The sequence below is a fragment of the Artemia franciscana genome, chromosome 3 (genome assembly GCF_032884065.1).
Source record: "Artemia franciscana chromosome 3, ASM3288406v1, whole genome shotgun sequence".
Classification (NCBI taxonomy): Eukaryota; Metazoa; Arthropoda; class Branchiopoda; order Anostraca; family Artemiidae; genus Artemia; species Artemia franciscana.
The window spans coordinates 6,145,837-6,169,842 of NC_088865.1; the positions used below are offsets into that span (position 1 = coordinate 6,145,837).

Consider the following 24,006-nt stretch of genomic DNA (forward strand, 5'->3'; position numbering starts at 1 on the left):
AAAACTGTGTATATGAAAGGCTGGGGACTTGGTTCTTACTTCTTAGGCGGCTTTCAGAAAATCCAAGATAATTCAACTCTGATCAATTGTCTAAGGACTTTGATGAGAGTATCATCAAGATCTTCTGTACCAAGTGTCATTAAGCAATAAAAAGTGAAGTTTAACGACTTTTCTATAGCTTGGCACTTCAATTAAGCAAAAAGAAAAAAATCTGAGCAGAATGTTAGAGCAAAAAGGGGTTTAATATTCCAAATATTCATCAGCCTTTGCTAATACATCGATAGAGTAATTCCATCACTAATGCTGATGTATTCCGTTCCATGTACATCATTCCAGTTCATTCCTTGGATTCCATTCCATGTACGATCAACGTTGATCGTAAATACAACACGAAGTGACTAACGTGTCTAGACAGCTGTCTGGACATTTTCTGGTGAAGAGACGCAAATCTCAAGGGCTACCGAACAAATTTACCAGAATACTTAGCTAATTCTTATTTTGAAAGATTAGATTAAGTCATTTTGACTTAAATACAAATACATACACAAATATAACCATGAAAAAACAGACGATACTTGTGTATTATTCAGAACAAACTCAATAAGGGAAGTTATGTTATTTTGTGAAATTACGATGCAGGTACATTTTAATTAAATAGTTTAAATATAGAGATGGTTAAGTTAAGTATTTGATATAATGCAGCCCAAACCCCTAATGTGCAAATATATAGCCCAAACTTTTTCAAACATTGCTTACTGTTGCACTTCCAAAAATGTTCCTTCTCTTAATAGTAAAAAGTCATGTTGTGTTCATTGACGCATTGTTTTGTTGTGGGCAACGACCCCTTATCCTGGAAAAATATAATTACCTTTTTCAGTTTTTGACAAATCCTAAATCTTCATTTCAAAATCCATGTTCAGACACTATCTTCTATCACTATGCGTAGCAAACTAAATTGAGTCTTTTCTTTGTGGGTATGAAACCGAACTTTCTCATAAAATGTTCCTGCATCGTAGCTTGTTTCACGAAAGAACCCAACTTCACTTATTGAGTGTGTTCTGAATAATATACAAGTACCAAACAGACACATGCCTAGTGACATACATAAGCTTTGTAAATTAAATTCAAACAAAAGGCACCTTTTAGTGCCTAACTAGCTTATCAAAAAACAAAAAATGGAACTATCCCCCTAAATATTTAACTTCCTGACAGCTTTTGGAAATCTCTAAGACAACCATTCATTTTATAATGTTATTTTATAACTTTTAAAATTATTTTTATAAAGTTATTTTATAGTTTATTTTATGACTACACTGAGGGATGGTATAACACTTAGAGCAAAAAATTCTACTTCCCTAAAAACTATTCATGGCACTTGTCCATTTACCCTGATAAAATTGTTTTAAAAAAGGTTATGAGTTTAATCATAGTCATCCGATTTGACTATTATCAACACGACTTTTTTTCATGGGTGAAAGCTCAAGAAAAAGTCTTCATCATTGAGCAATTTGGGCCTAAAATTTAATAATTTATGACTCGTGTCAGTGTGCTCGAAGATCTTGGCACTCTGATTGAGCAAAAAGAATCGAAGCAGAAAGATTAGAAAATAAGTAGTTTGAATATTCCGTGGAAGACACATTTCTCTTCACTAAGATAACGCTGAATGTAGATGCAACATGAATAAACCACTTGACGAAGGGTCGTGTACAAGCCCATATCCAGGGGGGTAGGGAGTTTGACCCCCCCCCCCGAAATGTTTTTTTTTACTTGTAAAAACGTCACAAAAATTAGTATGACAAGTTGTGGTACATCCGTATTATATAATACACACTCAAGAAGTAAAGTTTGGTGAATGCTAATGAAATAATTTCTTATGCGCAACTCGTAAAAACGTAACAAAAGTGCATGCAGACGAATTGCTGATGAGTTTTTATAAGTTTTTGTAATCCACAATTTCTCCCTTCAAACAAAAATCCTGGATACGCTATTGTCAATATCCCTACTTAAAAAACAAAACAAAAACACTCCAAGGCACAAGCTTCCTTAAAGATAAATTTACAGCTAGGCCTATGCTTTTAATTGCAAAAAAAAAACCCTCTCTTGCAACCTAAAAGACCACTCGAAGACCCGTTGCAAAAAGGGTTATATTAGATATAAAAAAAGCTAAAGGGAATAGAAACGAATGAAAGGAGAAGAGGGATTTCCTTCAGACAGGTAACCATATAAAATACTGTTAGAAGTGATTTTTCTTTTAAATAACAAAGAATTGCGGATTAACACCGCCTAGAAAGTTTGATCAAATCAAACTAAAGAGTTTCCTATGTTGAACTAACCTTAAAAATTGTTAACGCTGATTTATAACGTCAAAAATCACCAAATCACATGTTTAAAGGCTGTAGCCGGCCAATCGTCCAACAAGGGAGTGCCCGAGACCAAAATTTTACACAGAGGTGAAGTCAAGATAAGAAAAAAAAAACATTTAGGCAAAGCAATACCAAAACAAAATGTGGGTAAATAGGCCGGCACAAGGGAGGAGAGGGTCCCATTCGCAGATCCAAAATATTCTTCATTTCTGCGTTCTTATTATTTGAAATATCAAATAAACTTGTTTTTTTGTTTACCCCCTCCCCCCCCCCCCGAATTTTTTTACACTAGTGTACCTTGCTCCAAAAAAACAACCTGAGTGTGTGCCTGACAAGGCCGACCACTGACAAATAATACTTTTCATTCTATGATACGAATCTACCCACCAAACAACCAGCCACCAAACAAAAATTATAAACTGAATAATTTAAATTTTGGAACCTATTTACATCATTCTTTCTTCCATTCGGTCATTTACTCCTAAACTTGATATTTGCTGGCAGGTGGGCTAATGGTCCGCATAGCGCAGATACCAGTCTCCTGATTCTTTGCCTTCGACAGGGTCAACACCTCTTTGATCCTTCCCCGTAACCTTCCTGATCGGTAAAAAACTCCTGGATGTATGCGAAAGCTGAACCCATGAAGAAACCAGTTGAGCAACTGCCTTAAGCGATTCTACCTCATACAAAATATGCCAAGTTTCGAAAAAAGAGAACGACAAAGATTGTAAAAAGCTAATTGGTACAATCATGTGATGTATCCTTTGCTAGGACAAAACAAGAACGACTTGATTAATCCATTGAAAAATAAATTGCGATTGTAACAGAATTTAATGATATTATAACGCGGTGAATAAAGTAAAACACATATAATATTCTTCTGTAAAATTCTTCTGAAATGTATGCAAAATTTCGTGAAAATACAAAACTAACTATCTTTTCCAGGTGACATGTACCAATTGTAGTTGCAACTGTCATCGAATTTGTTATTGTTGAAAAACAAACAAATATGTTGCGTGGGATCGAATTTAATGATGTTGAAATGCGGTCAATGAAGTAGAACAAACATAATATTCTTCTGTAAAATTCTTCTGAGATGTATGTCAAATTTGTGAGGTTACGGAACTATATATCTTTTCCAGGTGGAATATACCAATCGTAGTTCGACCAACACCTCTTTGATCCATCCCCGTAACCTTCCTGATCGGTAAAAAAAAACTACTCTAATTTTATAGGCTTAAATTTTAAATCTTGCACAAAGGGTCGGTCCCGAATATTTAAATAGACGACTGTTTCCTGTTATGATATCACAATCACAACAGCCTAAGGCATTGGACCAACGCCAAAACACTTTTGGTGGTTTGAACAGCATACAGGAAGCACAACGAATATTGCCAATCAAATAGATGCGAGTCTAGTATATCAGTTTCAACGAAAATGCTGTTAACATTACGTTATTAGATATCAGTCCGAAATAAGCAGATAACAAAATAAACTAGACAATAATGAAGAAAGGGAGATGCAAAAACACCTCCCTCCTTCGTTAGAGTAATATTTTAAACTCAGAATGGATCCTATTTTCGGATAAGGGAGTTTGGTCTTTTGCACACAAGAACATAACCCGCCACCAAAGGTAACTGCTTTGAAAAGTGATAATGCAGTTTCAACCTTACAATGCAAATATATATCTGAACAATAGATTTAAGCCAACAGGAGACATCATATTACTACCGCGAGTAGACTTCATCGAAATATTTCAGACAAGTAATTCCTTTTAAGGAATATTTCTGTCGAGAGTAATTTACAATTAAAGAGCATTGAATAACGAGTAATTAGAAGGTTTTCAAAACCTTAACAATAGAAAACGTGCATTACTAAAAAATGGTAGACGAAATGGCCATCTTAGTTGGCTAGAGTACCATCCAAACAAATACAGCTACATCAAGTGACAATGAGTGATTGAGATGAGGACATCAAGTGATTGTGGCAAGATATTTTCCAAGGCGAAAATAACATTATCATAAAAGTATAGTCACCATCAAAAGGCAGGTGATCGACCAAAAAAGAACCCAAGTAAGAATTACGAATCCGAGATGAAACAAATCCATGATGAAAAAGAGAGCAAACATACATGGCTCATTCATTTATCCCTTGATCATGACAATGCCTGCTGGTATATAAACATCTTGAAGCAAGGCACAGTTAAAGGTGATCATTCTACAAATCGAGGAGAAATTTCAACAGGCTTGCTACAAATTTTATTTCTTGTAAAACTTAACTTCTATCTTAGGCTCCAAAATGCCACATGCTAAAGATTACTGCGTTTGCAGTAAAAGCAGCCTACTTCATGAAGATATCCCATATTATGAAAATATTTGACTCAAGAGACTCAGCACTGCCCAGAAATTTGACACATATTTATACATAATAATCAGAGTGACCAAAATGTAATCTGTTAAGTTAACCGAGTGGATTTGTGATCCTTTAGGCTCAGTGTGTTATGATACCCATATTTTCTGGGTTGTGTAGTCCATAAGGTTTTCTCCGTCGGGTTTGTAATCCAAGCTTCTCGTGTCAATTTTTACTCGATAGATTATTTGCTATGTTAATATTAATGGGCAAATCTTACATTGTAGCGTTGGAACTGTTTATTTTGTCTGATCTAAGACTAATCTAATTTTGTGCGTAAATGAACTGTTTTGTTTTTCACCAGATGTAATACTTTTAAAACAGTGGTAAAAGAATCTTTGGATATGTCTAATTTAGACTGAAGTTTGCAGTTCCAGCGTCCATTTGTGACAAAAGATTGGGCCAAATAAATGCAAATTCTTACAAATTAGTGCCCAAAACTAACATGACACATTTGCCCCATGACATATTTATACTTATAAATATATAAGTATAAAAGATACTTATATATTCCTAACTTGGCAAAATAAAACATAAAATTTATCTAATAAAGTGATTTTACTCTGGTTGTTTACTTAGAAACACAAATTTCCAAGTTTGCTACTTTTTAAATTAGATGACACTGGGGTTTTATCGTTTGTGAATGTCCAATTTCTGACCCGGACAAGCTGATGCTGGTACATCCTAGCCTAAATCAATTAACTTCATAATAAGTCTAAAATAGCTATATCAGATAGGCTTATTCCAAGCAGGTGAGTCAGTTGGCAAAATTTGCCATAAAGATATTGCGAAAATGTTTAAAAATTCTTAAATATTGTACTTATGACAAACCAGCTAGGCGAATTCTTATCGTTTTTGACGTTTTGACAACTCTACTTACAAGCACAATTACCATTATTATCCTCTTTGTGGCAGATCATCTATTTTCCCAGCAAGTTTTGACAAGTAAAAAAAGCTTAACTTAAAACCTAACCCATTACGAAGACAGTTTTGTTTCATCACTCTTACAACCTCTTTAAAAAAAAAATTGGTTTATTTCTGATAGCGGTGCTTTTCTTTCAAAGTACATCTAGAGATGGTATTGTTATTGAATAGAGACTTTACATTTTGAAAAACAAATGGTCATTTTTACCTAAGGGTCATTTTTTGTAAAATAAAAAAAGACACCCATATCCGAAAAACTTAGCCTTTTTAAGGGAACTTGATGTGTTCTTTTTTCAGCTCGCATGTGCATATACACAATTAAAGATGAATTCAAAGAGCACAAAACATTTGGAAACAAGAAATACAAGCAATATAAACAAATTAATTTCTTAGAATTGGTGATTCATGTACTAAAAGTAGAAGAAAAGCTAAAAATAGAAACAGAAAAGCAAGTTCATATCAGAAAATTTTTGACACCAGGTTTAACCTGAGCATAAAAATATAAATAAAATGCCTTGATTAAAAAAAATCCAAAATCCATAAGAATCAGATTTCACAAAAACAAGAATAGTAAGGACATTTTGGTTACAAGCGGTGCTTTAACCATATGCACTAAATATTAGAAATTTAATATCATTGAGTGGTTTCTAAGAATTTTGATAAATTCTCATTATTTTTGAGTTATGGCTGCCTTAAAAGTTTCAGACATTTTTTAGCCATCAATATTTCAAATCAGAGCTCTTTTTCAACAGAATTACTGAAATAGAAGGACCCCTTTTCTTAACATAACCCCTTTCTGAGATTGCAAGAAGTCAATCAACTAGAATTTTACCAAATGATTTTCTTTCAAATAAAATTGATCTACCCTAAATAGGGTGATAATCCTGTCTTCAAGCAATCATCACATTAAAGCTGCAAACCCATTGTTAACATCACAATGCAAATAAGCTGAAATAGCAGCATAATTGACTAAGTATCAGTGCAGTATTAGCATTTTAACCATGGTCTACCTCCTTTAGAATTATGTTTAAGTAACCTGATGTGAGCTACCTCTTCTAATCAGGACAGGGCTTTAATCTAATTTCCCAGGGATGAAAAATATGGTAGCTTTTCCTTTAACTACATATATTTAACTATATTGTGTATCAGACACAAATTTATTTTTAAGCTTTTTGATCTAAAGGATTTTTTTTAAACTTGGTCAACTGTCAGAGACAGCACCTTACCCATTCTTGAAATTATAGTAAACAAATCTGATAAATTCTAGTAGGATCCAATTTGGTGATATTTTGCTATGTACATTTATTCCATCTTTCATTTAAATTTGATACTCCTTTCACTAACTTCAGCAAATCAACAAAAAATTCTACTTTTTGTGTATAGAACCCCCTCCTCTTTCCCTATTTGTCCTAAGTTCAATGAAAAAAAAAACTTTAAAAGCCTTAGCCTTTTTGACCTAGGGTCATAGTCTCAGAATCTCAATCAAACAGATGGATGGACAAATAGATGTTGCATAGTTAACACATTTGATCCCGGAAAATATTTAAAAATTGTTATCATTGTCACATCAAATTTAGCATGATGATGAACCTGATGTTTGCCTTGTAGTGTCCTTTTTCAAATAATATTTATCAAAAATAAAAAAAAAGTCTTTTATTTTTGCTGTTTATGATTTTACAGAATGTTATATTTGAGTGTGGGTGTGTGCTAGGATTAACAATGCTTATGACAGCAAAGGTCCTTCCATTTGTGGCACCACAGAGTATTGAATCCCTGACCCTAAACTCCTGAGTCAACTGTCTTATTTGACATATGTGAAAAAATGTATTTAATTTTTTTTGGCTCCTAAAGGTGTAATTTAAGATAGTCAGAGCTTTGGGGCGTGAATCCCCTTATTTGTGCTGTTGGAAGGAGGCTAGTACTGTACTTGCAATTTTCATAGTTTCTTGTTAATCTTATAATCTCAAGTTTTGCAATTTTCTTGTTTCTTTACCACTTCAATGGTATTCTATGAACCTGTTCTTGTTCTTTGTAATATGCCTTTACTGTATTTGGGATATATCTGTAGGCTTCTCTTTGATACTCTACAAGAGCATCCTTATTTAGATCAGGTTGCATGTAGCTTTTCTAAATGTTGTCAAGTCTCTTAAGTCACTTATACCTGATGCTTTCCCTACTGTTTTTAGTTGGTAAAAAAAAAATCCAAAGAAAGTTCCCATTGAAAAGAGCCCAAAAGCGAGATTGAATTTATCAAAGCTTGGAGGTTTGCCCCTTCAGTCTGTTGAAAGAAAACAGATTCATAATTGAAGCTTTGTTCATTTCAATCTTAAGAGTGACCTACATTTGTGACAATTCATTAAATGATAGTAAAGGAATACTTTTATTTATTTATTTGTCTTGTTCGAATTCTAAATGATTTTTTTAATTCTTTAAATTGATATACATTCCTTACAAATTAATTAGTTGCATCACAGTTCCATTTGCAAGTTTTGACCTACTTTGTAACCCTTGGTCTCAAAATTGCATATAAATTTATTGAAGCTAGGGAACATAGAACTCCTGTCTGTTTGAAGAAAATGGATGGATGTAAGTTGGTTTAATTACACTAAAGTCCTGGGGCCATTGCAATTGAAACAAAACAATAAAGATTAACTATAAAATACTTGACATTACATAAGTATAACATTCACAAAGAAAAACCATTCACAAAATTTTACTTTTGTGCTCAGTTGCCAACCTGAGCAATTGCCTAAATTTTTAAACCTTGCAAAACATTCACCAGCCATCTCTCATGACCGACACTCTTGCCTATACATAAACAATTCATTGAAAAGGAACAACTACCCTACTGACATTTCTTCATTTGTACTTATGTTTAATAAGTTTAAAAGAGAGCTTATATGGCTAAGTCAGAAGCCCAGTAAAGGACCATGTGGGCCTTTAGCCAGGAAGTGCAATAGGAAGCTAGGGGCCAGCCATCCTGTGCTTTTGCATGCCCTTCCTGCTTACTGTCCCCACATTTCTTTAGGTAACCTTTTAAAGTTGGGCCAATTCTAGCTGAGCTAACAGAGTCACATCACTGATCCCTGTCCCAAACCAAATAAACTGGTAATGCCAGGAATTAAACCTGTGCCCTTTGGACAAAGGATTCTCAAGCTAGAGAGCCAGCCACTTAGGAAGGAACACAAATGTGACCACAGAACAACAATTGTTTGAAAAAAGAAAATATTTAAAAAAAACTCAAGTCATAGTTGCTGTCCATAAACAATATGCATTTAATTTAGACAAATTAAATTTAAGACAGGTATCAACAAAACTCCATCAGGAATTGTTTTTACTTAAGATACAATAAGCAATATGAAAGCTTAGTTTTGTGATATTCTAGTCTTGAAATAATACAAAATAAGAAAAATTATATGTTCTATTTGTTTTCCACAAGCTCATTTGAGACTGCAATATGCCCATAGTGTACTTATAATCTCTCTAAAATGCTTTAAACAGAAGGAATTGTAAAGACAATTGTTCTGATCAGCAAGAAAAATATTAACATAATTCTCTAAACTTGGAACGTTTTAAGACAACTTCTTAGCAAAGCAAATGCAAAACAAAAGAATTCAGCTAAAAGGTGGTAAAATATAGGACAAATTTAATTGGTCTAAATAATCAAGGCATATAAACACAACTGCCCTCTAATCTCAATTCTTTGTGTTTCTGATTCTTAGCAGCAGCTTTGTAATGGAAAATCTCAGTTCTATTAGCCTACTAGATATGGTCTAGATGGTTCTGGAGACATTTACATTTTATTTTCTCTATAGATATATTTAGTGCATTAGTGGATATACACTATGTTACAAATCTAATGATCACCCAATTTGCATGACCACTAGATTTCCAAGGCCAGAGAAGATTCGATCCTTGAATCTAGTGATGACCTTTGATCTTGATTGCCATCATAAAAAAGTCATGGACCTTACTTGTTGTTAGGCATAGGCCTACCAAAGACTATATTAAATGCTAAATATACCCATTGTCTGACCTAAGCTATCCAAAATCAAAGTCTTGACAATTGTGCATGCATTATCTGTAAGAGAAAAAATGGTAAAATTCTAGTTAATTGACTTCTTGCTATCTCGGAAAGGGTTTAGGTTAGGAAAATAAAACTTTCAGGCATGAATCTACAGGCTACAGTATGTCCGGGGAAGGTATTTTGAAGTACCCACCTCCACTCCTTCTCCCTCTAGAGGGCCCTGAAATTTGCCTACATGACAGGTCTATATCTATTACAATTTTGACAAAATAAGATTTTACCTTAATTTTCAGTTACTAGTTGCTTTTTCTCTGGCTTTAGTTCTGAAAATGCAATTCCTGTTATTTGAGCAGAATTTTAAGACATGTCAATGTTTTTTTTTTTCAAAATTTAGGAAATGTATTTGCATATCTTTATAACCTTATAAAATGGGATTGACCAAAGTTATGAAGCTGAAAACAATTTTGTTGTACTTCAATTAAGCTGAAGATCTATTTTCCAAGGTTTCACTTTTATAACACACATATTTTTAAAGGTCATCAAAGGTCAGGGCCCTCTAGAGGGAGAAGGAGTGGAGGTAAGTACCTTAAAACACCTTCCCGGGACATACTTTAGCCTGTAGACCCATCCCTGAAAGTTTCGTTTTCCTAACCTAAACCCTTTCCGAGATAGCAAGAAGTCAATTAACTAGAATTTTACCGAAAAAATTGCTCCTCCATCAGACAGAGCAAAAGAATGTCCAGAACTTTAATTTGTAGTAGTAGCAAAGTGATCAGGAGCTAATGGAAGCTGCTTTCCATCTGATGGTTGATTTCTGTTTCTTCCCCTACTACTGAGTTGCTGTTGAGTAGGGATTTGAGCTTCAAAGAACAAATGACAAAAACAGCTTTCGGACTGAGTATTCAGAATTAACCCTGCATCCGGATGCAGCATTCTTTGTGAAATAAGATTTCGGACACGGTCATAGTATGCACGATATCAACAATAACAAACCCATGTGACTGCATAAATTTGAACCCTGAATAAATATATAACAAACTGTGAGATAAGACAGTTTTTCTTATTATTTGCATTGTTCCTATTCTTTTGGTACCCTAGGTGTTAATTTAAGGGACCTACCACAGTTTTGGACTTTATATATTCAGACTTCTAGGTCAATTGATCCGTTTTCCGGTCTCGAGATGCGAAGTATTTGTTTTTTTTCAAAAAAGCCACAGATTACGCAAATTGAGCCGCTCATCTTCTTCATTTGGATAAACCTGTGAAGAAGAGAGCGAGAACGAACACGAAGGGCCGTATTGGTACCGGCTGGATGTTTGTCCTTAAACTGCTGGGGATAGGCGATTCGGGTATCTGCACTTCTCACAGGTCCATTACAGTAATTATTTAATGACGGACGATTAATTTTTTTAATTCGCGCCGCATCTTCATTCGTGCTGCGATCTTCTTTACGCCAGCCACAGAATAAGAAATAAAGAAAAAGACCGACAAGAGCGTGAATCCAAAAAGTTGCGCGACAGATATGGCTCCAAAACAAGATCGCAAGCGGAAATTATCCAGTCCAAAAAAGTCTCTAGATTTCTGTGCAGGCCGCAAACAAGGCCTTGAGCCAGAATCTAAAGCCGTATTATGCGATGGATGTGAAAAATGGCTGTGTACAGAATGCATAAACATGTCCATCCCAGAGTATGAACTCTTTACAAAGATGTCAACCATTGGAAATATGCTGTGGTAACTTCCGGTTTGTAAGCACTCTGGTACATCAGCAGATCCTTCTTCATTAGCTGAAATCTCGATTCTTATAACATCCAAGGTCCCAAGTGCTTTGGCTATCGCCGACATAGTTAAAAGGAGTGGTAGAGGAGCTTAAACGTGATATCACCGAAAGCAAAGATGAATTCAAAGAGGGTGTTGATGACCTTAAGAAAAACATGACGAAAAAATGTACTATCCTAGAAATTAAACAGCATGTCGAAGCAGCAATGATGCAGGAAACATCCAAGATCAAACAGGCCATTGATTTCCCCCTCGAAGACGAAGTCCGCAGACTGTTCAGACATGAAAAAGACAGAGATAGCAGGAAACTTAATCTAGTTGCTTATGGCGTACCCCTGCAGCTAGGAATAATCAGCGACAAGGCGTTCATTGAGAAATATTTTACAGAGCAATATAAAATTCCGAACACAAACATTACTAATGTAAGACGCATAAGCCAATTGCAGGCTTTCAACAAGGTTAGGGCCACTCAACAACCCATCAGACAAACAGGAGCAAGCTATCAAGAATCGACCCACAGCAGACCCCCTTCCACTCTTTTCTCTTTCCAAAATCTAAACATGAAAAAATCCATTCTGCAAAGATCTTACGAGCTTCGTCAAGAAAATTCAGTTTAGGGCAGATGCCTCAGGGGAAGACCAGGACAAAAGAAAAGTCTTTGCCGCTGAACTCAGACGCCAAACTGAACTAGGAGAGCCGAACTTAGCTATCAACCGCGGAAAGATCGTCTCAAAAAACTCTGTGCGCCCAGGTGGGGGATACTCTCACCAGACCATGGAATGTTAGTTGCTCCGTTCGATAGCCTTGTACATAGTGTAAATAGTGACAAAGTGAATCTTGATAAACTAACATGTATTGATGAACTTTCTTATCCGTCCAGCCCTGATTCGTTCAAGTCCTTCGCAAATGAAAGCGCCAATTCAACCAACGATAGTAAGTCCTGCAGCACTGATAATAACAATGGAACAGTAAGCTTGTGTGAAAATAAAATCAGTAAATTAACAGTTACGTCCCCACACCTCTCTGCATTGTCCCTCAATAGCAGTTCCGTGTACCTCAGCTGTAATTCACCCACTTCAACTATGAGTGAGAACAATAGTGTGCATAACCAAGAGTTGCCTAGACACTTGAAAACTTGTAAACATTATGACAGCTAACGTCGATGTTATCAACAATAAGATGCCAGAACTGGCAACAGTGCTCGAATTAAGTCAGATAGATTTTGCAACTCTGACAGAAATTAGCCCTAAGAATTCCAGATTTCAACTGACAGAAGACTCAATCTGCCCCACTGGATACACCATCTTCAGCAATCTGTCCGATCCGAACTGCAGAAGAGGAGTTGCTGTTCCGGCTTCCAATGAATTCCAGGTAAGAGAAATTTCTGTCCCGAATTCTTACTTACCTTGGCTTGAAGCCACTTGGGTGTCCCTGTCCCTACCTAATGAAATGTTTGTCCTAAGTTCAATCTACAGGAACCCCAGTAGTCCATGCTAGCTGTCCTCTCAAAGAGCAGTTGCTGAAATGACGCAATTCATACTATGCAACTTCCCAAAGGCTACTTTGCTCATGACAGGGGACTTCAACCTCCCAAGCGTGTTCTGGGTAGATCGCTAAGGTATGCCCAGGTCAAGCCCTGAACAAAACCCACTAATTCAAGTCCTTGCTGATAATTTTCTGTACCAAACAGTAACCGTGCCCACAAGAATGCGTCCGGGACAAAATCCTTCAACACTAGATCTGGTCATAACCAAAGACCCAGAAAAGGTGATCAGGACACAGACTCTCAGTCCGATTGGCTCAAGTGACCACATGCCAGTCCTCTCATCTATACAACTCAACTCCAAACCATCAAAATATACTAAGCAATTCTTTACTAATTACAAGATGATGGTGGAAGAGCTACTAGATGCCAATCCGGAAACTCTTATCTCAGATGATGTGGAAGCTTCATGGCTGATCCTAAAAAACACCTTACTCAAGAGCCAGGCAATCATACTAGCGTGACATGGGAAAAGAAACCAAAAACTCTTCCTTTCCTCACCCTAAAAATCAAGAATCTATGCAATAGGAAGAAAAAACTTTGGGAGAAGTTTGTGAAACAAAAAACAACAACAGTATACGAGAAGCACAAAATCGCCAGGAATCTCTTCAGAAAAGAAACGTGGAAACTCACTGTAAACTACGATGAAAATCTGGCCAAAAATGTCAAGGAAAACCCTAAGTTACTCTGGAAACATATCTCCCTGTGTAAACCAAGCAGACACTCAGTACCAGACCTGGAGAATAACAGCTCAGTCTCTTCCTGTGCCTCCGAAAAAGCTAACCTTCTGAATCAGCAGTTCGCCTCAGTTTTTTCTAAGGATGACCTCCAATCAACCCTCCCACCAGCAGAACAGGCTCACACTCTCTTACCAATGTTACACTCACCAATCACACTCAAAGAAGTAACCAAACAGCTTAAGGAGCTTGATGCCAACAAATCGACTGGACATGATGGTCTGAGTCCACGACTGCTTAGTAAGGTGAGAAACGAAAAATTTGTTATTAGACTTACCAAATAGCCTACTGTCAACCAAATTATATATTTTTTGAAGATAGGTCAAAACAGGAATCCCTATATAAAATGTTATTAATGATTAATGGGCTTTAGTCCCACTTAGGCATTTATTTTGAAAACTCAAAGCATTGGTGACAGTTTATAAAGTCTTTGAAGACAAGATGTGACCTGAAATCAAATCAGTTCAAGAAACTCACACATTGATTACCGCTTTCACTTTGTACTAGGCTTAGTAAGGTGAAAAACGAAAAATTTATTATTAGACTTACCGAATAGCCTACTGTCAACTAAATTATATTTTTTTTTGAAGATAGGTTAATTTTACTCACCAATCACACTCAAAGAAGTAACCAAACAGCTTAAGGAGCTTGATGCCAACAAATCGACTGGACATGATGGTCGAGTCCACGACTGCTTAGTAAGGTGAAAAACGAAAAATTTATTATTAGACTTACCAAATAGCCTACTGTCAACTATATTATGTATTTTTTTGAAGATAGGTCAAAGCAGGAATCCCTATATAAAATGTTATTAATGAGCTTTCTCAAAAAATTGGTGTTTACCCTAAAGAGTGAAAGTATTTTTTGTTCAGTCAACTTTACCTCCAAGCTGGCCCTTATCAAGAGATTTTGGTTGATCTACACTAAAAAACTCATTTGGAATCAATTAGTCTTGTTTTAACTACACATTTATTATAAAAGAATAAGATTTTAGTCATATATCATGAGTAAAAAATGAAAAAAAATATATATGAGGAATATATTCCTACAAATAAATCTCAAGCATCTCAACTACCCTATTTGTAATATTCTGTGTAATAATTCTGTCAGCCTTGGTCCCATTTATCATGTCCTGACCTAAGTTTAATCTATTCTGTCCTGCTCATTGTTAATCCAGCCCCCAACTGAGTTAAAAATAAGTATTTTTTTTCTGTTGTCCAACAAAATTAGTGATGAGTAGGATATAGCTTTTTTAATCCTGACAAAGTAATACAGATTTTAGTAGGTTCGGCATTGTAAAGGGACATGTATGCACGGAGAGGTTTAGCATAAATGGGAGACAGTAACAACGACAATCAAAGGGGTAAACTTAACCTTGACTGGGCTGCCCACTTAATTGGAGAATCTGTCTTGGCTTTTTTCTACAATTGGCCATGACTTTGACTTTTCCCACAATTATTCCCTTTTTTTTAAATCGAGGTCGAGGCCGAAGGCCTCGACCGAGATCCGTTGATTTTTGAATTTAAAAAAGGGAATAGTTGTGGGAAAAGTCAAAGTCATGGCCAATTGTAGAAGAAAGCCAAGACAGATTGTCCAATTAAGTGGGCAGCCCAGTCAAGGTTAATTTTATGACCTAAAACCCTGGGAGTCACAATATACTGGAGCATGTTCAGGAGGAGAGAGACCTTGGAGTTATTGTAGATTCCCAGTTGAAATTCAACTCCCACACACAGAAGATCTCAGCCAATGCCAGCAGAGCCCTAGGCATCATTAAATACAGCATTACCAGCAGAAGTAGACATGTAATCACCAAGCTCTACAAAGGATTGGTAGGACCGTGTTTAGTGGTGGGGACCATCTTGGCCGCCCCTCGATTCAAAAAGGGGAAGGTAGTGCTTGAGAAAATCCAACGAAGGGCTACTAAGCTGATTGCCGGTATGGAAAACAAGCCGGTATGGCAAACGGCCGAGGGAACTCAACCTCCCTTCTTTAGTCTACAGGCGGAAAAGTGGGAATATGATCCTGGCACACAAACTTCTTTCTACTAATCAAGAAAATGACCTTCTGGAGATTGAACCACTCCCAAAACAAGTCCGCAAACTTCATGCAAAGACTGGAGCAAGATGCAACATCTTCTCGAGCCGGATTGTGAACCTCTGGAACAACCTCAAGGAGAACACTGTTTCTGCTGAATCAACAGATGTATTCAAACGCCGTCTGGATGCTGAGTGGAGTGACAAACCGTGGAGATTTGACTGGGATGCATCAGAATCTTCCACCAGAATCTAATCAACCATGTATGCAACTGTCATCATAAGGAGTGATTCAACAGGATCAAAGTCCTTATTTCACTCCAAACTGTGATTTAAGGTAATATCTTCAACGACTTCTAAACGCTCATTAATGTGCAGTAATAAAGGATTCTTAATGTTAATCCTGCTTATTTAGAAGAAACTGTACATGCATGTCTCTTTGCATAATAATAGCATCGAAGCTGGATGCAGTCTAGCTGGTGCGTTATCTTCAGTGACATGTGAATGCTCACTAATGTGCAATAACAATGGATCGTTAATGTGAATGCAGCTTAAATAGAAGAAAGTATGCACTATGCATTCATTTGTTTGATCTAATAGTGCTTTATTTAGACTATAGTTTAGAAAATGGTGACTCTAAGCTGTAATAAAAATGAAATGGTAAAGACGCTTAAACTTATTGGAAATGAAGAGGAGTACACTGATGTTAATATTATTGCAGAGGGGTCAAGTGTACCTTGTCACAGGGCAATTTTATCTGCTGTCAGTCCATTCTTCAAAGTAAGTTCCCATGTCTCTTTTATTCCTAGGCTATGTAGGCGGCGATTCATGAAATCTAGTGAGGAATAGCTATCTATAGCAAAAAATTCTACTAATACATGATCAGTACTGAATACCACTCTCTGTGAAAACTGGGTCACCACTCTCAGTGGTGACTCAGTGTATTTTATTTGTTATGCCTATTATATTAATAAACTGAACTGAATTGTATAAACCTATTGCATGGCCTATAGGCTATGCAATGTGTGGTTTGCATTATTTTGACAGATCATTAAATAAATTTAAAAAGGGTTAAAGTCTGGATTAAGGGCTATTGAGAGGGAAACACATTAAGAACATAATTAATTCTTCATACTATGGAGAACATTGCATGTATGTATAATATGCAGAATTTTAATTGCATTTTGTATCCAGCCCTACTATACTTTACCCCTAATTTGTACTACTATACAATTCCCCCTAATTTGTAAATATATAGCTCAAATTATTAACTTCCAGGATTCTATCACCCATGACTCTTATTTTGCCACACCTGATTCAATTTACAGGCATGCAGTATAAAACAATAGAGATGTATTACATTAGGAACATTAGAATTAATATTGGAATTAGAATCAGAAATCCTTTCAAATTTCTATTCTTTTTAAGCTTGAATTATTATTTAAATTTATGGTAAAATTCTAGTTAATTGACTTCTTGCTATCTTGGAAGGGTTTAGGTTAGGAAAATGAAACTTTCAGGGATGGGTCTACAGGCTAAAGTATGTCCCGGGAAGGTATTTTAAAGTACCCACCTCCACTCCTTCTTACTCTAGAGGGCCCTGAAATTTGCCTACATGACAGGTCTATAGGCTACCTATTGAAATTTTGACAAAACAACATATTACATTAATTTTCTGTTACTAGTTGCTTTTTCTCTGCCTTTAGTTCTGAAAATGCAATTCCTGTTACTTGAGTAGAATTTTGAGCCATATCAATGTTTTCTTTCAAAATTTAGGAAATGTATTTGCATATCTTTAAAACCTTATAAAATGGAATTGAGCTAAGTTATGAAGCTGAAAACAATTTTGTTGTACTTCAATTAAGCAGAAGATCTATTTTGCAAGGTTTCACTTTTATAACACCCATATTTTTAAAGGTCATCAAAGGTCAGGGCCCTCTAGAGGGAGAAGGAGCAGAGGTAGTTGCTTTTAAATACCTTCCCGGGACATACTTTAGTCTGTAGATTCATCCCTGAAAGTTTCATTTTCCTAACCTAAACCCTTTCTGAGATAGCAAGAAGTCAATTAACTAGAATTTTACCTTAAGGTAAAATTTTAGACAACTAGCTATTAAAATCTAATAACATTGATAGTCTAGAAATAGTAAGGCTCTATATAAACATTTTCAAGCTGATGACCTATTCAGGTAATTTTTTTCAGGTCAGAATAGCCTATCTCTGGGTGCCTGATTTCAAAAAAACAATATAAGGTCATTTTTTAGAAATAAAATTATGTATAATTATATATGCATTTATTGAAAAACTTTCCCAAAAAGAATTTCTTCAAAGAAGAATAAAAAGCCATATTAGACTTAAGACCAGCAGAAATAAATTTGTACAACAATTCAAATTCAAAATGACCAGAAATTACTATGAAAGATTAAATGAAGCCCAAAACAAACAGAAATTAAGATAGATTATCATAGCACAGATAAAAGTAATGGACAGATATTTCCTGTTCAGAAATCTTATTTAGGCATCTACAAATAAACTGGCTTTTGCTATTCATGTATATTTGTAGGATTCTGAAAAACCACTACTTTGCTGAAAACACAAACAAACACCACAAAATAGGACTAGGAGCAGAATAATTGGAATTTCAGATTACATTAGAAATATCTAATTTTGGCAACATCTTTCCATTGGGGGAGGGGGGAGTAATGTATGGCTGGGCAGCATGTAAAATATGTTAACTACAGTTAGTCTGCATGTTATGAAGTAATTATTGTTTTCTGAACACATTTCCTTCTCAATAGCCTCTAATCTAGACCTTTACCAAAAAGAGTGTCTGACAGAGAATTCAGGATGCATGTTTAACAAATATGTCTATAAAGTTCATTTCTGACTTATATGGATGCTGGTGTTGTATTTAGATTCAGGATGAAATTCTGATTTTAAAGATGTATCTACTCCTTAGGTATCTTATAAGTGAGTTAGTCTGAAAATACCAGTCTGCATTTAGGAAATATTCATTCAAAAAATATTTTGTCTAAATAAGGCTACTCGATTTTTTACTCCTATAACTTGGCAATTTCCCATTCAATACTTTTTCTACAATGCTAGTTTATTGGGTGGTTTATTTACACTGTAAGGTTATGAAAACTATCCTACTTAAAAAACAACAACTATAAAACACTTACTCAGGATATATCATTTCTAAAAGCATGCCACTTCACTTTACTTTTACCCCCTCCTCTTATTGATAAAATATTTAGCCAAACTATGAATCTTTCCATTGATTGATGCAGTTGATATTGCTTGATTGCCATTACTTTAATTTGGAGAAAGTAGTCATGTAAAGAAAATGAATTGTGTTTATATTTAAATTTGGGTATATATTTGACCATCAGGGGGGGGGGAGATAATAGTAATGCACTTTTTGGAATTTCTTTAAGTTGTTTTTTTTGAATTTTATACTGACTCATTCTTGAGAGGCCAGCCACTGAATTTGTAATCAATCAAAATTTATATACAGCAAAAGGTTGATTCAAGGAAAGAGTATGAAATGTGGTATAATAGATGCATATAAAGTAAAGTCATCAGAATAAATATGTAGTAAATCCCTTTTCGAAATTCTTGCTTGTGTAATATTCTTGGCAGTCTTCTGTTTCTAGCTTCAAAAACATCAGACAAGCTGTCCATGTTTATTCATGATATTTAAGGCATGTAGATATGTTCAATAGTCTCATTATCTTCATATTAGTTAAACAGTCATGAAAAGGAGCCCTTGTACAGACACATTGTCCATTTTTTTTTAAAGTTTTCTTATATCTTTAAGCTAGAGGTTTCAAGTCTTTGTAGTATTTTCTCTCTGTCACAAGCACTTCCATCTTAGGCCAGTTTCATAGAATGTTATAGGTATGTCAGTTTTCATAGTGTGTTTAGTTAGTGTTTACCTTCCAAACAGCAGTAGCCTTTCAGTGGAATGCTGCCACCAGAAAAATCATTTTAACTATGTTCAGTAGTCTGATGTTGGACTCATGATGTTGGAGAGTAATTGAGCTGAGTAAGGAAAATTATATCTTGTAAATTATATCTTGAGTCAATGAAAAGTACTCAAGACTAAAATTAAGGAAATCAAGCTTTGGAATTTTGTAGACACAGTTAAAACAGGCATAGAATTATATTATATATATATATATATATATATATATATATATATATATATATATATATATATATATATATATATATATTATATATATATTTATATATATATATATATAATTAAAAAAGAAATCACCAATGCTACAGCACAAATACAGAAACAAACATAATAAACATACACCATAAATAAAAAATATCTATACAAATAAAAAAGAAATACTGAAGGAGAAAAGAAGATTGTTTTCCTACTTTAGTAATTAATATAGACCAGTTCTTGAATGAGGCCTTAACCTTACTCATGCATTCAATTACATAGGTCAAACAGCATAGCCATACACAATCAACTGAAAAGAATAATCCATGGACAGGCAGTCATGTCATAAGTAAGTATAATTTGTCATTTGCAAATATTAAAAACAAAAAAAGACAGATAATTCAAAGACGACCACCCAACACAAGAGCCCACCAGGAGAATACACTTGCCTATAGGGTTTTAGCACTTTAAATTCCCTACCCAGGCAAGTGGCGTGCCTACCATGGTAAGACAAATATTTCAGAGGTGACCAGCTAACACAAGAGCTCATCAGAAGAATACACACTTGCCTATAGGGTTTTGGCACTTTAAACTCCCTACCCAGGCAAGTGGCGTGCTTAGCGTAGATTCCCTGCAGTATCCCCGTGCTAGGTATCAACCCTGAAATATATGCCTATTAAAAAACCAATGTAAAACTACTAAATAACTCCAGAACTTACTTGTCCTACCTTGGGTTTTGCTCAAAGGTATTTATGATAATCTACATCATCATACCTATCCAACCTTTATATTAAAACTGAACATTTTTTACCATTTTACACTATTATCAAATCTTCTCAATCAATGCAAATATTACCTAAATAAAATTCAAAGAAAAGAATGCAAATTAAGACCATTTGAGAAAACAACATATGCAAAATGCAACGGAAACCCACTGTCACGGTAAAAAAAAAGGTAAAGGATACGGCATTAGACTTTACAGTCTGACCGGCGGTGCCGATCTCCGTTTCTTGGCCCTTCAGCCAGGAAGTGCAATGGGGGGTTGGGGGCCAGCCATCCTGTGCTTTCGCACACCCTTCCTGTTCACCTTCCCCAGATTTCTCCAGGTACCCATTTAGAGCTGGGTCGACTCACTGTCACGGGTCAGGGACTCGCACTTCCTAATAATAAGGAAAGTAAATCATCCAAGAATTTTACTAAGTATTTCAAGTTGGTCTTTACTTAAAAGTTTATTATAATAAAAACTAAATTTTTTAAACTTTTTTAAGCTATATTAATTTATTTGCAGGAAAACCTCTTAAAATCAATTCTTCAAATTTCACATCTATTTTTAAAATCAATATAACTACTACATTCCAGGGCTTATTTAAGGAACTGAATTCATTCTGGAAAGTTTCAGCACCATGCTATATACAAATGTTTTTTGCTTTTCTTGGATGATTTGCACTGTTTTTTTTCTCATGGCTTTGTTGGCTTTATACTAAAAAAATGTAATTAGAATAGATTCAACTTGAAATTTGAAAGAAATAAGCCAAAAATCTGCAAAAATTGTTGCTGCTTAGGGCTCTATTGAGCCCAATTGAAGGGCCATTTGAAGCCATTCTTTAACTTACTGGATACATTTTTGATGCTAAGTCATTTTTCACATGCTGTTGGTGCCAGAATTGGCTAGTGGCCACTGTATGCTGATTAAACAATGGTGGAAATTGTGTTTAACTTTGCTGTGAAGGCACTTTGAAATCTGACTGTAATCAGTTTAAGTTGATTTCAAATTGTAAGCTCTATGGAAATAACCATTAATTATTGCAATATAATTATATAATGTTTTATCTATTGCAATATAACCTGCAAAACAAGAAATTCTTACTTTCTTCTTATCAGTATAACTTTATTAAATAATGTTGTATGTGTTCTATGTAAAGTTTATAAAGATCTCAGCCACCACATAATATTTTTACAGCTCTTTCTGACTAGCTCCTTAGTGAAGACTTTATGACCAAATAAAAATATTTAAAAACTATGTCTCTTGGTTGAGGAGGCAATTTTGGCATGCAGAAAATTTACAGCTTATGTCTGAGGCAGGTATGTTGGATAGAACAATCGTTTGGCAAAAGAGATAAAGTCATTTATTATTGTATATCTATTGAAATTTCAGATTCTAGAGGCTCATAGATAACTAAGAAATTCCTTGTAAAAAAAATATATATTAATGCAACCAACAACAAAATTCCACTCCACATAAGTTTGGCCTCAAAAGTAAGCATCTTCTAATAACACTTTATTCTTCCAAAGCAGGTCTACACAACTAATCATTACAGTTGAGCTAGGCACAGGCAAGAAAACGCATGTTAACCAATATATTCAACTTATCTAACATAAGCAAACAACTCATTTCAAGAAGCCTACTATAGGCGAGTGAAACCCATCTACTTAAACTAATTTATCCAGCGGAGACATTTTAATCTAGGCATTACCGTAAAAAAAACCGGAGAATTAAACAAAAACATGCAAACCTAAGAACATTGAAGAAAGAAACTCAACTTGGTAACAACTCAAACCGTTTATCTCCATATCAAAACATCAATATTGGATGTGTTGGCACAATAAGTTTGATATGCCAAGTGTAAAATTCATTAAACTCTTAAAGGTAAACTATTGTATTTCCAAATGGGAATTCTGTTTTACACTCAGGGCTGCAAAAAACATCAAATCAAGATAATCCAACATTGACGTCCAAACAGTACAGTGTAAGATTTGCCCATTGATCTCAACATAGCAAAGCATCGAGTATCAACATAGCAAATATCTAGTAAAAATCGAGGCGAGAATAATTGGACTAGAACCCCAAGGTAGATAACTTAGCATGGACTGCGCAACACAAAAAATATAGGAAACACAGTACACTGACCTTAAAGGATCGCAAATCTACTCGATTAACTTAACAGATTCCCTTGCACTTTTCAATTCTTTATTGTTGAATAGTGACATACCCATATTGCCTTAAAGTCACTACTAAATAAACATATTCTGTTTGACATACCTGGGGTATATAAATAAAAACAGGAAACTCAACTCTAAATTGCAGAGACACAAGAGAAAATTTAAATGAGTCAACTAAATACAAATTTGGCGAACAACTCAACACGAGAGACACAAATATACATTTCATTAGAAGTGGAGAATCCCGTAGTTGGCGTATCATTGTTTTATTATGACTATTTTTTTAAGCCCTGCAGTTTAACAAATTTACCAAAGCTCAATTCTTGACTAAAATCTGCAATTCAACACCCCGCACTTAAGCTTTTAAAAAAACTCAGGAAATCTTGTTTCCCACCTATCAGACTTTAAAGCTCTAGAATTTGACCATTCAAAGGCTTCTACATTTTAATAAAGTAAGTTTCACAATTCTACATTTTTGAAGCTTTACAATTTCCCAATTTGACATTTCTTTACTTTTGTTTTCAACAATTGTCCACATTTTGCTCAGATAAATTTCACTTTATTTATTTTCGGTTCCTAAAATCATTAGCTATATGTCTTTGCTCACTAAACTTTCACTTATTCATTTTAGATTCAGTAGATTTCACTGTATCTCTTTATTGCTATTTAAAATTATAAACTTTAGTTTGCTCGCTAAATTTTCCCTCTGTTCATTGCTGGACCCTATTATTCTTTTGCCCACTAAAACTAAATTAATTTTTTTCTGGGCAATTGTTCACTATATTTTTTCCCCTAATTTTTAATGTATCTTAGTTTTGCTGACTAAAACTATCAACTATTTTCTTTATTCTTTCTCAAATTTTGTTTTATTGATTTTTTGTTCAATATCTATTCCTTTTCTAAATTAAAAACTACTATTCTTTTGTTCATTAACATTACATTGTAATTTTGTTTGTAGTATACCTAATAGTTTGACTATATGGGCTAAATGTTGTTTTTTCAGACTTTGAAAAATCAAGCTAAAGATATTGGGGAGGCTAAATATAAAGAAATTAATCCTGGGATTATAACTTG

General features: G+C 34.8%; 2 protein-coding genes across 2 annotated transcripts in view; one reads left to right on the forward strand and one right to left on the reverse strand.

Annotated features, from left to right (window-relative positions):
* The window catches only part of LOC136024805 (transcription initiation factor IIB-like), a 30,381-nt gene extending 16,368 nt beyond the window's left edge, over positions 1-14,013 (reverse strand). The window contains exon 1 of the mRNA XM_065700272.1: positions 13,930-14,013. The gene's annotated coding sequence lies outside the window, so the exon portion shown is untranslated. The remainder of the gene's footprint in view (positions 1-13,929) is intronic.
* A 2,337-nt stretch (positions 14,014-16,350) lies between these two features.
* Positions 16,351-24,006, forward strand: part of LOC136024806 (uncharacterized) — an 83,912-nt gene continuing 76,256 nt past the window's right edge. Inside the window, exon 1 of the mRNA XM_065700275.1 lies at positions 16,351-16,592. Coding sequence (XP_065556347.1) covers positions 16,440-16,592 — 153 coding nt within the window. The 5' untranslated portion in view covers positions 16,351-16,439. The remainder of the gene's footprint in view (positions 16,593-24,006) is intronic.